The 16,914-nt window shown below is 36.1% G+C and overlaps 1 protein-coding gene across 19 annotated transcripts in view; it reads left to right on the forward strand.

Annotated features, from left to right (window-relative positions):
- Positions 1-16,914, forward strand: part of MYCBP2 (MYC binding protein 2) — a 256,028-nt gene that overhangs the window by 22,142 nt on the left and 216,972 nt on the right. For all 19 annotated transcript variants that reach the window (XM_081128620.1, XM_081128638.1, XM_081128623.1 and 16 more), the window contains exons 2-3: positions 6,063-6,138; positions 14,897-15,112. In XM_081128620.1, the coding sequence (XP_080984746.1) occupies positions 6,063-6,138; positions 14,897-15,112 (292 nt within the window). The remainder of the gene's footprint in view (positions 1-6,062; positions 6,139-14,896; positions 15,113-16,914) is intronic.

Here is a 16,914-nt window from a genome sequence, read left to right on the forward strand (position 1 = left end):
GCTTTTGAAAATTACATCATTTAATTTTATTATTTATTTATTTTTAATCCTCACCCAAGGATATTTTTTTTTGTTTTTTTTAAATATATCTTTATTGATTTCAGAAAGAGGAAAGGAGAGGGAGAGAGAGAGATAGAAACATCAATGATGAGAGAGTCATCAATCCGCTGCCTCCAGCACACCCCCGACTGGGGATCGAGCCTGCAACCCCGGCATGTGCCCTGACCGGGAATCAAACCATGATCTCCTGGATCCTAGGTCGATGTTCAACTGCTGAGCCACGCCCGGCCAGGTCACTCTGTCACTTTATATTCTTCTTTGTTAAATGGTTCCTGCTACATGTTTTAAGCGCATTTTGCTCCTTAAATGAATGACATGTACACAGCTTTCCAGCTGTTTCTTTGGGAATGTGTGGTCTGGTAGAAATGGCTGTCCATGCCCAAAACTGGCACCCCTCGAAGCCTTATGCCACGCAGGCAGTGGCACAAACCCCAGTGTCCACTGTGAAGTGTCCTAAACTAGCAGCATGTCCTCAAATCCCAGGTCTCAGGATTCCGTTCTCTCTCTGTCTGTGTTCAGAACCTGACAGTGCCCACAGGTCAAAGCCTGGAGGAGGCTCCCTCAGGCCAGGAGAAAGACCTTCAGGTGAAAACCAGGAAGAAATAGTTCAGCTTGGAATAACCCCACGTTCTGTACTGTCAGGAATATGTGAGAACTGTCCCGCAACTGGCTGTGGCCTGGGGGCTGGTGGCAGCAGGGACCACCGTCCCTCTGCATCAGGGCATCCAGTCCAGAGGGTGGGCACAGACGTTTGCTCCCCTCTCTAGAACCTGCTGGGACATTTTCTTCATCTGTTCATCTAGATATTCTGGAGAATACTTGTTCAGCTGAGATAAGGTGGAGAGATTCTGGGAATAAGCTTCCGTGCAGAAGATCTTGGCCTACAGAACCTCCCCCTTTATTGTTTTCCCTCGGTAATCCCGAATAATGGTTGGTTGTACCCCGGGAGACTGGAAAGCCGGTCCTTTCTCTCTGCTGATGAGGATATTGGCCACCAGCTGCAAGACCATCTGCTCCTCCACGATGGCCTTGCCAAAGCGGAGTAGCAACATCTCCAAGTACAGTCAAAGTAATACACGTCCCCAAGCTTGCTGGCACTGTCCTGCTTGGCTCACTCCCCATAAGAGTGGGATGCACAGCTCCAAGATTCCCCATCAGCCCAGGTCCGTAGTTCAGTTCAAGGAGTCCCAAAGCCTCCGGCCAACAGGACAGCGGACAGTGGTCACATTGCCCCATTTGAGCTTACTGCAGAAAGCCCATGGCCCCAAGACCTGAGGCCCTGCTGCTGCTCTCACTGTTCAGAAGCATCACCCTCACCACTGCAACGCTACAAGGCAGGGCTCAGGATATGTTTTTATTGATTTTTAGCAAGGGAGGGAGGGACCCAGAGGGAGAGAAGAGAGAGAGGCAGAGAGTGGGAGAGAAAGAGGGAGAGAGAAGAAAGAGCAAGTGATCAGCTGCCTCTTGTGCACGCCCCAACTGGGGTCTGAACCTCTTGATTATTTGTCACATTATTTTGCTTCTTTGGATATCTCTTAATATGTTTATTATGTTTTTAAAAAAAGTTATTTTCTTTCAGATGACGTTATTGTCTTCCAGAGAAGCTTGCTCTTCGCTATGTTAGGGTGAGGTGTTGACTACCTCAGCCCAATCAAAGATTGAGTAGACTTCTTTCTCTACTGGGAATCTGTCTTTTAAGCACTGGGAGAATGTGGGAAATTGACTTTGATCCGTTGGCCTAGCCTCTTTATCCTTCTTCAGTGTCCCATCACTAAGCAGATCTACCATTGGAAAAACTGGCCATATATTTGAGGCTTTTCTTGATTTCCAGTCCGTCATTCCAACCCATGCAGACATCTAAAGCACCAGTAGTTTCTGGTTTCCCTTAGTAGAGTACCTCTATTTAAGCCAAGCTCAATTCTCACTTGTCCCCAAACTCTGAAAATGCCCCCATGGAAGAACATGCTCACCCTTGAAAGTGTTCTTTCATCTATGGATTTTTAGTTCATCTTGCCATAAATTGTTTCCACTGCTTCTTATGTTAGTCTGGTTTTTGAAGGAAGTGCAGTGGCTTGCTCCTATCTAGTGTCTTACTTTAGGGAAGTGAAAGTTAGGAGTTAATCTTTGCAAAAAGGAAAGGCAGATAATTTTAGAGTGCTTTTTTGTATAAGCATAGTGATGTTTTGAATAGTGTTATCTGTGTTGCATACTATTAATTATATTTTTTTCTTTCTGACATGTACCTGTTTATCAAAATATGTTCTGGACTGGGAGTCAACAAACTGGTCCACAGACCAGATTGGTGTAATTTCTGTTTTTGAGCTAAGAAAATGTTAAAAAAATTAAAAGAAGGAAATGTTTTATAAACTTATGAAATTCAACTTTCCATGTCCAGAAATAAAGTTTTATTGTAATGCAACTACACTCATCTATTTATGTGTTGTATATGGCTGCTTTTATTCTGTAAAGGTTGAGTGGTTGCAATAGAGGTTCTGTGGTGTCTACAAAGTGTAAAATATTTGCTGTCTGGTCCCTTAGAGAAAAATAATTTGCCTTTTTCTGCCTTAAACTAACATAGTATACTCAGGATTTTTTTTATTTCTATTTACTAAGGGAAATTAAACAAAAGATTGAAACGCTCTTATTCCTGAAGTTCTTTGAATTTGGATTTATTAAAATCCTAGCATTTTAGAATTAAAAGGAACCTCAGAGATAAATCTCCTTAATCTTGTTATTTTACAGATGAAGAAACAGATTCAGTAATAATCTGATAGAGAAACTAATGAGCTCTATCATGGAACGACTTGCAAAAATTCATATTGCAGAAGTGTTTGGTTTTCCTTAAACAGTGATTGCTATTACGAATATTTCTTCTTTAGAATTTTTAAAATAAATATTTTAAAATAAATATTTAAAGCACATTAATAGCCTTTGCCTTTTATTACTACACAATTCTTTCAAATCTCATGGGTATGGAGTTCTTTGTGTGAAAAGACTAAAAATCTTACAGGATCAATTCCAGGCATTCTTCATTAAGCTCCTATTTGATACAGAATTTAATGTCCTAAATCACCAGAAATTCCAAGATGAATTGTTGATGTGTAAGAATGGTTTCTAGAGATTTTCTTTTATTTTATCTATCCATCCTCAGATATTATGAAAAGTTTATTTAAGCTTAATTCTCAAATGCAGTCATATAATGGGGATGTTATACTACTAAAAATAGTTTTATTTTCTAATGTTGAAATGAATATTCTTCATATAATTTTTAATTTATTACTGGCTCTTTTTGACAAGCCTCTCCTAAAACAATCCAAAGCAACAAAGGACACACACAGTAAAATCATTTTATGGAGATTTGTGGAAAGCTGATTCTTCAGTTGGTCTATATTTAGGAATTAGTAGAGTCAGATTCGTTTAAATTGTTATAACTAATTAAATGTCAAATGAATAGAAAGAAATATTTTATGAATATATATTAAGTCATTTGAACATTCAGGAAGTCCATTAAACAAAGCAGACAAAACTTTTGGTGGATACTGGTGAAAATTTAAGTTTGTGATAAGTAGGCTTCAGGAAATTCATCTTAATTTAGATTTATGTATTCTGTTCCTCTGAAGGTTTGTTTTGAGTGAACCTGAGTGTTTTTATAAATTGTATAGAAGGGGCTAACCTGTTGGCAGTTACATACCCCTGTTCCTCAAATAACTGATTTCACTCAAGTAAACTTTAGTATAAAGGTAGGTTGGTTTCCTAAGCCATATATGACAAATATTTTCATTAACTTGTTTGTTCATCTGATATTTCTTGAGCATCCATGATGTATCAGACACTGATGGAGGTGCTGAAAGTATGGAGTTGAAATTGACCTTCATGCTCTCACATTGCTCATAGTTGAATAGATTATGTAAGCAGATATATCTGCTCATGTGTAGCATTTGATAGCTATTGATCACTTTCTTTACTTTTGTAGCTTACTCTCATGGGGAAATCTCATTCACATACATGGTTTCCATTACCCTCTTTGCACCAAAATCTGCATAAAATAATCCCATGGTTAACTCTTTAATGGACATTTCTGGCTAGATATCCTTTAATGTTTGATGTATCTATGGATGTATCCTTGGTCCTCTGCTTATTTTACTCTGTGTAAGGCTCGTAGCTATAGCTCTGAACTTCCTTCTTTCCTACCCTTCCTTTTTCATTCATCCTACTTTCTCCTTCTCTAAAAATAGTATTGAGTTCCAAGTACTTTACTGGGTAAAGAGGTTAGAGAAGTAATAAGAAAGACATGGCCTCTGTGTTCTTGGAGCATACAGCTTGGTGAGGGAGTGATGCATTGAACAGATAATCCCGTACATAGTTATAGTTGTAGATTACACAATGAAACACAAGTATAAAATGAAATGAGAGTGTGTATTAGGGAAACTAACCCAGTCTGGGACATTCCTGAGCAAGTGATGAATGATGAACAAGTTGGAAATGACTGCAAAATGAGGCAGGAAAGACTGGCAGAGGTCAGGTACTGGTAGGGGATCTTTTAAACCATGTCAGTTCCTTTACTTTATCCTAAGAGAATTGAGAAGACATTAATAGAGGTGTTTTTTTTCTTTTTTTCATTTCTTTTTTAATGTTTTTGTGTGTGTTTTTTAAATTTATTTTTAATTTTTATTAGCAGAGTTTTAAGTGGGGGATTTATCTACTCAGATTTGTGTTTTAAAAATTGATTTGGGTTTTTTATGTGAAGAATGGAATGAAGGAGGGGCAAATATGAATGTGCAGAAATAAGTTATGAAGCTTTTGTAGAAGTCCAGGCAGAAGGTGGTGGTAACAGATTATTAGTATAGCTGCAATAGAGATGATGTAGACAGATTCAAGAACTATTTGTGAGATATAATTAACCAGATTTTGTGATTATTTTGGTTTATGGAATGAAGCTGAAGGGAGTGTCAAGGACAAAATTTACATGTGCTTGTTCTCATCTGTCTTGTTGACATTTTAGAATCTTCAAAAATCTTCATTAGTAAAACATCTTCAAAATCAAACTCATTTTTTTCCCTTTGCAAACTAATTCTTCCCCTTGACTTCCCTATTTTTATCTATCTAAGTGACAGCCTTACTACAGCTTCCACTAAATTGGTTACCAGATGTTATGGACCTCTGTAGCATGTAGTCTTCTCCTCCTCTCTCTCTCTCTCTCTCTCCTCTTTTCCTCCTGCTGCTCCTCCTCCTCCCCCTCTTCACCTTTTGTCTTTATTATAGCAGTAGCACCCTTTTGCTTTTCACCTAAGCCTCTGAGCTCCTTGAGGGCAAGAACTGTCTTTTATCTTGTATCTAAATTTAGTACCTAGAAGTGTGTACCTCAACATAGTAGACATAAAAAAATATTAAATGAAATTAAAATAAAATGATTTCTTTGACTCTTGTTTCTTCCACTCTAATTCTCATTATTTGCCTCATTTTTGTTTGTTTGTTTGTTGTCAAAGTCATTTAGGGACTTCTTTTGCATAAAGAATAATTTGGTCTTGGGGCTGTGAGGTAATGAAAAAGTGGATGCTGGATGTGAGAAGTGTATGAGTTGGCGTTTTCCTATTGTAATTTAGTAAAAATGGACTCCTGACCCTTTTTGCACTCTAGCCCTTGCTACTACCAAGAGCATATTTTTCTGGGAAGGGAACATAGTTGATATTTATTAGCATCTCCACTGTTGAATATTTTCAAGTTTAAAAACCTCTATTTGATGACTTTAAAATTTTTTAAATTTTATAAAAGCATTTGCAGAATATCATTTCATGCGTATTTCTTAGATAATCTATTTTGTGTTATCTCAATAGCTACATTATAAGGTAGTATCTTATATGTATATCTAGAGTATATTGTTTCGTAGAAAAAAAGTTTGTAGGATAATATTTAAGTGTCTACTTTGGAAGTACCTATTTTTAATAGCTTTGTATGTCCTAATATGAACTTTCATAATTTTTTCCACTTTTTTACATTTTTAGGAATAAGAAAATTTTAAATAAGAAGAAGTTGAAAAGAAAACAGAAGAGCAAATCGAAAGTCAAGACAAGAAGCAAGGTAAAACTGCTGGGAATGTATCATGAATAAAGACTTTTTCATATAGTAATTTGAATTAAAATGCCAAGATTAAAAAGGTATGAGTATAATTAGCAAACCATTTCGCTTCTCTGTGTTAAAGTAAATTTTTAGAAGACTTTTATTATTTAGTTATACTGTTTAGTTTCATATTTTGACCAGTAGCCTACAGGTTAGTATCTGGATTTTGAAAATTGTTTATATATTCTTATCTTTGATTTGGGGGGAACATAACCATTTCTCTTCTCTTTTTTTTCACTCTCACTACCTGTACTACAAATTGAGTAAAATTGGCTTATGGGTTGGGACTTGGATTTGAGTTCATCATATTCCTATGCGTGTGTTCATGTGTCATGAATTAGAGAGAATCTTGGTGCATCTGTATTGTTCTGAGATTCTTTTGGCTGTGGGTGGCTATGCAAAAGAAAATGCAATATAGAATATTTTAATTAGGTGGGACCTTAGTGATCAAGGATCTTATTTTCCACCTAATGCAAAAATCTTTGCTATAAAATCATCTAGTTTTTTTCTTAAACATTTTCAGGGTCCAGATTCCCCTTTCTATGTAAGAGTCACTTTTCTTTTGAATAGTACTAAGAAGCCTAGACAGGAGGAAGATAGGAGTCATAACTATGATTTCTGAACAGCTCCTCTTTTGGTGAAAGAAGCAATAGCTTAACGTGGCCTGTATATCATATTTAAGTTCTAGAGACAGTTGTTTCCTGCTCTTTTCAATTAGCATTCTTGCTATTGCAACTGAGAGAAGTCAACTTTAAAGTAGTAAACAAACAAGCGCAAAAGAATAAGAGTTGGAATTTATTTTGTGGATCTAACTTAAGACACTGGATCCAGGGATTAAATAATTCATCAAATCTTATGTCTTTGTCTCCAGCTTCTGCTTTCCTCTGGTGTGGCCTTATGGCCCGTGGCTGAGAACTAAGGCTGCTGGCAGCTCCAGCCTCATTTTCTTTGAGCATGAAACAGTTTCTTCTACTGGTTCTAGCAGAAAGTCTTGGATCTGATTTTTTGATTCACCTATATCGTTTACTTTGGCCTTAGAGATGGGGTACTTTGGTTAGAGGTGAGCTTCCCGACGAGCAGGCCATGTCGAATGGGAGAGGGGTGGTTACCTTAAGTTTTTGAAAATGTTGCTGGGTGGGCAGATAAAATATTTTCACTCTATCACCTCATACTACTCCGCTTTTGGTATAGAAGAGGAAGTGGAGAGCATTCTTAATATACTTACTATATATAAAAACCATTAACAAATATGTGCTCATTTAGATTTCCAACCTCTACCCTTTTTCCACTTTTTGGAGTTATGCACAGAGTCCTAGTATGGGAATCTTGAAGATCTTTTTAAGTTCTTTTAAGATTTCATTTGGTGATTTTCCTAAAGGTGGTAATATATGAGGTGGGAATGAGGTGGGAAATCAAAGGTCTTCCATCCCTTTCAATTCTGTCTCCAACTTTATGTCCGCAGTAATTCAGCTCTCTTGCCTAGGCCTCAGGTTTTACATCTGCTATCTGCTTTTTAGGAGCATCTTGTGGTAAGAATGGTATAAAAAATGCATTCTTTGATTCCTCATATATTAATTGCATCTAACTATGCATAGGCGTTATGCTAGATATTTGGGATAGAAAGATGAGTAAGAAACATTTCCTGCTCATGATAAGCATATAAAATAATAAAATTTTGTTAGTCTCCTTGCCTTCTATTACTGTTTTTGGACTATTTTTCATCCACCCTCTTTTTAAAAAGGTTATTTAAAAAATGCCAGTGGGCATTTTTATTTCTGTATTATTTAAAAACAAGCATTCCTTTTCAGCAACACAAAAAAGTCCATTTAGCTATACTACTATGTCTCCTTTCTTACTGTCACTGGCCCCTGTTTCTCCTCATCCATTAGCCACTTCTTTCATTTATTTATCCGGCTTAGTTGCCACAGTCTTTTTAGAATAATTTTTGCTTAATCTACGGTGTTAGTTCCCTATGGCTACTGTAACAAATTTGATGGCCCATATATGGCCCGCAAAATCATTTGGTCTGTCCCTGCCAAGGCCTCACCAAAGAGAAGCAGTTCTAGCCATCACATTGGGGATGAGTTAATTAAATATTTGACCAAATACAGCAGGCTAATTTTTAAGTTGATAATTTTGTATGACCCCCGAATGATGTTATAAATATCCAAATGGCCCTTGGCAGAGAAAAGATTCCCCACCCCTGGCTTAAAACAAAACAAATTATCTTATATTTCTGGAAATCAAGTTCAAAATGTATCTCACCGGGCTAAAATCAGGATGTCTGTAAGGCTGTATTCCTCTGGAGTCTCTAGGAGGGAATTCATTTTTTTGTCTTTTCCAGCTTCTAGAGACTGCCTGTATACCCTGAGTTGTGCCCCCTTCCATCTTCAAAGCCAGCAATGGTTGGTTGAGTCTTCTCATGCTGCATCACACTAACATTTTCACCTTCTCTGACTGTCCTGGCACCCTTTCTCATTTATAAGGACCCTTGTGATTAATTGGCCCCACTCAGATAATCGACAAAAATCTCTTCATCTCAAGATTTAATTTAATCATGTCTACAGGGTCCCTTTTGCCACGTGAGGTAACATATTCACAGGTTCCAGGGATTAGGGGGAATATATTTTTGCAGGCCATTATTCTACCTACCACATTTTCCTTTCCTCCACCTGTATTTGTTGCACTCATCTTACAAAACTCAATCCTATACGAATCCAGCTGTTTTCTCTTTCCCTGCAGGGGAGTATCATGTGCTGCTAAAGGAGTTTAAAAAGAGGTCATCGATTCCAGTACACATTCAAATGGACCTCCCATAGCCAGACTATCTTTTTATTTTTTCTGGTCAAATAGGTCTCAGTTTCTCCTGTTACTCTTTCAAACCTTTGTCACTCTCCTCAAACTTCTGACACATCCTGCCTTCCAACAAATGACTTCACTTTCTTATAGGAGAAATCAAATCCATTACACAGCAAACTTCCTCAACATCCTATTACCAAATGTTTCTGTCTTAGGTCAGTATCCTTAATAGCAGGACCTGAGACAGGGATTTAAAGTGTATGATATAGTGAGTTTTGAAAGATACAGTCAAGGTTCAGAAAATTTCCATCATTCCTAGGGGTTTCCTCATCCTCTGCTACATTCCATCTCTCCCCACAGCCCTGGCTCTAGGCAACCACAGATGTACCTTTTGTGGTTACAGATTAGTTTTCATTTTCTAAAATTTCATATAAATGTGATCACACAGTGTGTACTCTTTTGTACCTGGTATCTTGCCCTCAGCATAGTGATTCTGAGTTATATTCAGCCCCCCCCCCTTTTTTTTTTTGCTGATTAGTATCCTGTCGTATGGATATATCCTGAGTTGTTAATCCATTCATGCTTTGGACATTTCCCTGTTGTTTCCAGTTTATGACCATTGCAGATGAAGCTTCTGTGAACATTTATGTAGTAGTCTTTGTGTGGATGTATGTTTTCAGGTTTTCTTTGAGGGGTGGTAAATACCTAGGAGTAGAATGATTAGGCAGTGTTTCCTCTGATGACTTACCAGAGGGCTCAGAAGACTCAAAAGCAATTTATACTAATCACTGAGATTTAGTACAAAAAAGGAACATAGTAGGCAGCAGGAAAAATAAATGTTTTTGAGTTATGGTATAGGGTTCCTAGGGAGTTATGGTATAGGGTTCCTAGTTCTTCCTTGGACATGCTTTCTCTCCAGTGGTGAACTACAGGGATGTATGTGGAATGTTTCTGCCCAGGAAAGCTTATTTGGGTCAGGATCCTAGACTTTTATGGGGGTCTGGTCATATATATAGACGTATCCTGCTCTGCAACCAGCTGTGGCCAGTGAAACTCAGGTGATATCACATAGTATATCACAGATTGAAACTCAGGTTCAATCTTATTTATATAAAGCATTCGCACAAGCCAGTAAGTATGGTCCATTTCTCCAGCTTTATATAACAGAATCATCAATAACTTACATAAAGAAAACTCTAAAGACCACATTCCCACGCGTTGACCAAGGATCAGTCATGGTTCCTTGGAAAAATACAAAGAATAAGTAATCATACCTGCAGTGTTAACTCTTTCCTCACAGGTAACATGGTAGATGAATGTTTAACTTTTAAAGAAACTGTGAAAACTGTTTTTCAAAGTGATTATTCCATTTTACTGTTTTATCAGTATTATATGAGAAAATCCAGTTACTTTATTTACATCTTTGTAAACACATGATATTATTAGCTTTTAAAATTTTAGTTATTCTAATAAGTATATAGGGGTATTAACTTGCGTTTCTCTGATGACTAATGATGTAAACATCTTTTCATGTGTCTTCAGCCATTTATATCTTTCTATTATGTAATGTCCAGATTTTGTTGCCCTTTTTTCTAATTGTCTTATTATTGAATTGTCAAAGTTCTTGATAAATTCTAGATATAAGTTCTTTGTCAGATGTCTGCATTGTAAATAACTTCTGTTCTGTGGCTTGGTTTTTTGTTTTTTTTTATATTGCTTTAGAAGAGCAGAGGTTTTTAAGTTTTATGAATATAATTAATTGATTTTTTAAAAATATGATTCATGTATTTTGTGTCTCAAATCTTTACCCCAAGGTCACAGATTTTCTTCTATAGATTTTTATAGTTTTATTTATTTATTTTTAATCCTCACCTGAGAACATTTTTTCCATTGCTTTCAGAGAGAGTGGAAAGGAGAGAGAGAGAGGAGAGAGAAAGGAGAGAAATACATCGATGTCAGAGAGACAAATCGATTGGTTGCCTCTCGCATGAGCCCCGACCCCAGGGCCGGGGATGGAGCCTGCAACCGAGGTATGTGCCCTTGGCCGGAATCAAACCCAGGACCCTTCAGTCCGAGGGCCAGTGTTCTAACCACTGGGCCAGTGCTCTCACCACTGAGCCAAGTCTGCTATGGCTTAGCTGTTATATTTAGGCCTATGATCCACTTCAAGTTAATTTTTGTATATGGTATGAGATAAGGATTAATGTTAATTTTTTTACACCAGCATCATTTGTCAAAAAGACGTATCTCTTTCTATTGAATTGTCTTGTAATCTTTGTAAAATATTGGTTGACTGTATTGTTTGGGCCTGTTACTTGAATTTATTGTGTGTAATTGATCTTTATATCTATCTTTATACCAATACCATACTGTCTTCATTACAGTAGTTTTGAAATCAGGTTGTATGTCTTCCAACTTTATTCTTTTAAAATTTTTATTTATTTAATTTAAAAATATATATATCTTTATTGATTTTAGAGAGAGGAATGGAGAGGGAGAGAGAGATAGAAACATCAATGATGAGAGTCATTGATTGGCTGCCTCCTGCATGCCCCCTGCTAGAGATTGAGCTGGCATCCCAGGCATGTGTCCTGACTGGGACTCGAACCGCAACTTCCTGGATCATAAGTCAACATCTGAGCCACACCAGCTGGGCTAGTCTTTTTTTGGAAAAAATTGCTTTAGTAGGTTTAGGTACTTTATATTTCTCTATATATTTTAGAATCAGCTTGTAAATTTCCATTTAAAAATAAAACTGAAATTTTTATTGGGATTGCATTGAATCTATAGATTTGGGGAATAAAGCCCATTTTAATAATATTGAATCTTCTATCAGTGAACATGTTTTATCTATTTCTTTAAGTGTCCTTTAATTTCTTTCAGCAGCATTTTTTTGTTTTTCAGTGGATAAAGTTTGCATATAATTTTGCTAAATTTAACTTTAATTATTTTATGTTTTTGATATCATTGTAAATGTTATTATTTAAAAATTGTTTTATTAAATATTGAGATGACTGCAGTATGAATGCAATAGTAAGAAATAATACAGAGAGATCCTATATACCCTTCACCCATTTTCTCTCATTGGTAAGATACTGCATAGTAAACACAGTATATCACATGGTGTGTCACATAGTATGTCACAACCAGGAAATCCACCTTGATCCAACCTACTGATCTTATTCAGATTTCACCAGTTGTACTTTACATGTATTCATGTGTGTGTGTGTGTGTGTGTGTGTGTGTGTGTTTAGTTCTATGCCGTTTTATCATGTGTGGTTCTGTGTGACCACTACTACAGTCAATATGTAGAACAGTTCCATCACAAGGATCCTTCATGCTATTCATATAGCCATAGATATCTTCTACCCCACCTTCTCCCTCAACCACAAATCTGTTCTCCATCTCTATAATATTGTCATGGAATTGTGCAATATGTAACCTTTTGAGATTGGCTTTTTCCCGTACAGCGTAATTCCCTTGAGATTCATCCAAATTGGTGCATATATCAATAGTTTGTACCTTTTTTTTGCAGAGTAAACATTCCATGATATGGATATACCAGTTTGTTTAACCAGTTCACCCATTATAGAACATCTGAATTGTTTCCAGTTTTTGTTTATTTTGAATAAAGCTGCTATGAATATTCATGTGTTGGTTTTTTCCTGAACATAAGTTTTCATTTCTCTGGTATAAATGTTCAAGAGTGCAATTGCTGGATTGTACTATAAGCTCATGTTTAATTTTGTAAGAAACTGCCATACTTTTTTCCAGAGTGGCTGCATTATTTTACATTTCTGTCAGCATTGTATGAGAGATCTAGTTTCTCCACATTCTCACCAGCATTTGGTGTCACTATTTTTTATTCTAGCCATTCTGAGAGGTATGTGTGTGTGCGTATAAATATTTCATTTTGTTTTAATTTACATTTCCTAATGGCACATGATATTGAACCTTTTTTCATGTGCTTATTTGCCTTTTATCTTCTTCAGTGACATGTCTGTTAATGTCTTTTGCCCAATTTAACTGGATTACTTGTTTGTTTTTTACTGTTGAATTTTGAAAGTTTTTTGTATATTCTAGATATATCGTTTGTCAGGTATGTGGTTTGCACATATTTCCTCTCAGTCTGTAACTTTATTTTTAATCTTCACCCAAGGCTATGCTTATTGATTTTAGAAAGAGAGAGGGAGGAAGGGAGTGGGGGGAGAGAGAGAGGGAAACACATCGATGTGAGAGAGAACATTGATTGGTTGCCTTCCGTATGTGCCCTGACTGGGATTGAACCCACAACCTAGGTATGTACCCTGACCGGGAATCAAACCTACAGCCTTTCAGTATACGGGACGATGCTCCAACTGACTGAGCCACACTGGCCAGAACTCCCAGTCTGTAACTTTAATGCTGTTTTAAAATTGCGTCTTCAATTGTCCACTCCTAATATAGAGATGTATTACTCATTTTTATGTGTAGAGGTGGTATCCTGTGATTTTGCTAAATCTGCACCTTGTTTCTAGTAGCTTTTTTGCATACCTTCTGCAAATAAAGGATTTGTTTTCTAGAAGATTCTTTCTAACTATACCTTTTATTTCTTTTTCTTGGTTTATTGCACTGGCATATCTAGTACAATGTTGAATCAAATTGCTTAGAATAGTTTTCTTTGCCCTGTTTGCAGTCTTAGTTTGCAAGCATTGTCTTTTACTATGTTAGCTGTGGTATTTCAGAGATACCCTTTATCAAGTTTTGGAAATTATTTTCCTAATTTACTTAGACTTTTTATCATGAGTGGGATTTGATTTGTGTCAGATGCTTTTTCTACCTTTATTTACAGTATCTTATGTTTTTTCACTTATTTTTGTTGGTATGGGGAATTACACTGCTTTCCCAATGTTGAGACAACCTTGTTTTGGGGTTGATCATGATGTGTTATCTTTTTACATATTGTTGGATTTGGATTGCTAATATTTGCTTCCTTTATAATATCTCTAGAGAACATATCCACATATTATATGTCAGTTAACTTTAGTATATTTTTTATTTAATAAAGAGTATTTCATTTTTTTCCCAATTATTTAAGGAAGGAAGGGTAGAATTTTTTGAGATCAAGTGTTTTTGGTACTTAAGGTGTCATTTTATTTATCTTGCTTACTTCCTGGACACACTTTAATTATTGGAACTTGCATTTGTATAATATCTTAAACTAGCTCTCTGTATATTTATAATGTGAATATTGATATAAAAGAGTGGTTGTGGTTTGATGAATAAAATGCTGGGACAAGACATAAATTGATTATTTAGTTTTAATAATTAAATTACTAAGCATGTGATTTTTAGTATTTTTCAAGACTGATAGCTAAGAAAGAGCTTTAGGAAAGCATATGTTCATAATCTGCAATTTTCTTAGCATTACCATTATTTGAATGAGAATGAAATTAGAAGAATTAACTAAAATTAAGGCTTTTTTTTTTAGCCCTAATATCTGTTTAAATTCCTATATCTACTTTTAAAAGAAATGAAAATGTAATTCAACATTTGTGGTTAGTCATTGAGACTCTATAGTACATTTGGTGTCCCTTAGAAAATCCCCAAATTAATATCCTTTGAGACTGTAGTAGTTAAGCTATGTTAGCTCAGTTCCCATCATGAAATAAAAGGATATTTCTGTTAAGTTCTTTGCTTGCCCCTTTCTAGCCCTTGTCAAGTTAGTTATTGCTGTGTTACTCAGAAAGTAGTGAAGTATAGTGGAAAGGGCACTGTAAGTTTAGTCAGTAGACTTAAGATTGTCCTGCTCTGCCAATTATGTGATTTCTGCAAGTCATCTAGCATGTCTAATTCTAATCTTTTTTTTTATTTATTTAAAATGAGAATTGATGATGATGGAAAGGAATATGAAAATGAAATATTATATCTTGCATTTCAGTCTGAAAACTTGGAGAATACAGTAATCATACCAGATATCAAACTACATAGCAATCCTTCTGCGTTTAATATTTATTGCAATGTACGCCATTGCGTTCTGGAATGGCAGAAAAAGGAAACGTCATTGGCAGCAGCATCTAAGAACTCTGTGCAGAGTGGAGAATCAGATAGTGATGAAGAGGAGGAATCCAAAGAGCCCCCTATCAAGCTTCCAAAGGTAAGTCACTAAGTTTCACTTACATGCATAACCTGTGGGTGTTTGGCCTATAACACATATATTTGCATTGCTAAAATATCTTGCTTTTTAATAAGATTGTGCACTAAAAATAACATGGCTTAGGAGTAGGAGCAGACCTGGAAAACTGTGCAACTTTATAACTGGAGTGCTAACAAAGTCAATAATTGGTAACTCAGTGGGCAGTACTTGGGAAGCCCAAGCAGGGAGATCAGTGGGTTGGGGTCTGTAATAGAGGCTATTAGAAATGTACAAAAGCAATACAGTGGAAATGGTGCTTTGAAGGCATGGAGTCATTGCTGCTCGAAGTGGAGCTCTGAGCCTATGGGCTGCCATTAAGGTAGGCCCAAGAGGAAGTGCAAGCTACCACAAAAACCAAGAGCCATGGAAAGCTGGGGATGCTCCTCTCTGGGGAGGGAGCTCTTGTACAGGTATACATTTTTATTTTTCTCAAAATAGAACTAGACAGGCTCCTGGCTGTGCAGAAGCTGAGCTGAGAGCTTTTGCCTTTTTTGCCTAAGGTTATAGATGTACTCTTGCTATTCTGGCTCCCCTTGCCTAGAAAAAATTACATATGAACCAATAAAACTTCCACATTGTTCTGGTATCACTCCTTTATTTACCAGAGGCATATAAGCTAATTGATGTTCTAGAAACATGTACTATAGTAGAACAAACTGTTCTTAAAGTGCTCTGTTCTGTTGAAGTATTTGTATATTTCAAGACTATAATGTTATTACATATACATATATAATATACATTTTTCCTTTTTCCTTTTATATATATTATTTTAACATTTTCTTTTCTGTATAGTAAGTGTAGTTAGTATTTCTAACAAAAGAATGGGTAAAAATGTAGACATTTTAAAAATGTACCTTTGTTATAGATGATATATTCATATTGCTTTTTTCTAAATAATAGACATTTTAAAATGATTTTTTCATAAATGATTCATGTATATTGCCTTTTTACTAAACTAATACCTTAAAACTATGCCTTGAAAACGTCTTTACATGTATACACAACATATCATGTAAATATTTTTTTGTTACTTGGAAATAGCAGCTAAGATACAACCTATGTTCCTGATCTGGTTTCTTGCACACATTTCATGGTGGATATTCCTAAGGGTACCACTGTCCTTAATCATTACTATCAAGCTCTTCCACCTTATTCTCAGCAGATTACTTGCTTCCTATTTCATAGGGTAGTAGAGGTTTTGTGACTTTCCTCATTCAGCCTCTTAGCCACCCATCTTCAGATGTCCTTATCTCTTCCTCTTGGCACCCTTCTCTTCCTATTAATCCCTTTCTCTCCAGTGTCCTTCATTGTACCTCCTCTACAAACTTCTATCTTCAACTTTAAACAAACTGGCTTATCTTTTCCATGTGAGTCTTTCCAGTTAGAGATCCTGGTCTCTAATTCTTACTCCTTATACTTAATTAGGGGAGGTTGAGGAGAAATATATTGTTAAGTTAGGATATGAGGCTGAGGACTTATGTAGTATACTTTTGATAAGAATTCTATTCTGAGTTTGGGTAATTCACACTGTACTGTAATCACCCAGCTTAAGCTTAGCATTGGGAAGCAAAATAAAAAGCCAGAGAAATCCTTCACACAGGTCTGCAGATTTTGAACAGTTAGCTGTAGTTTAAATGAAAAGATACTGCACAGTTGAAAACTAGACTGGTTTTAATGAGTGTTAAAGAAATAATGTATCAGGCACTCTTAAGACATTTTTTAGCATGATTGACTGTGTCAAAAGATGCAGAGTCAAAAGGGGA

This window comes from Miniopterus schreibersii (genome assembly GCF_964146895.1).
Source record: "Miniopterus schreibersii genome assembly, chromosome: 2".
In the NCBI taxonomy this organism is placed as follows: domain Eukaryota; kingdom Metazoa; phylum Chordata; class Mammalia; order Chiroptera; family Miniopteridae; genus Miniopterus; species Miniopterus schreibersii.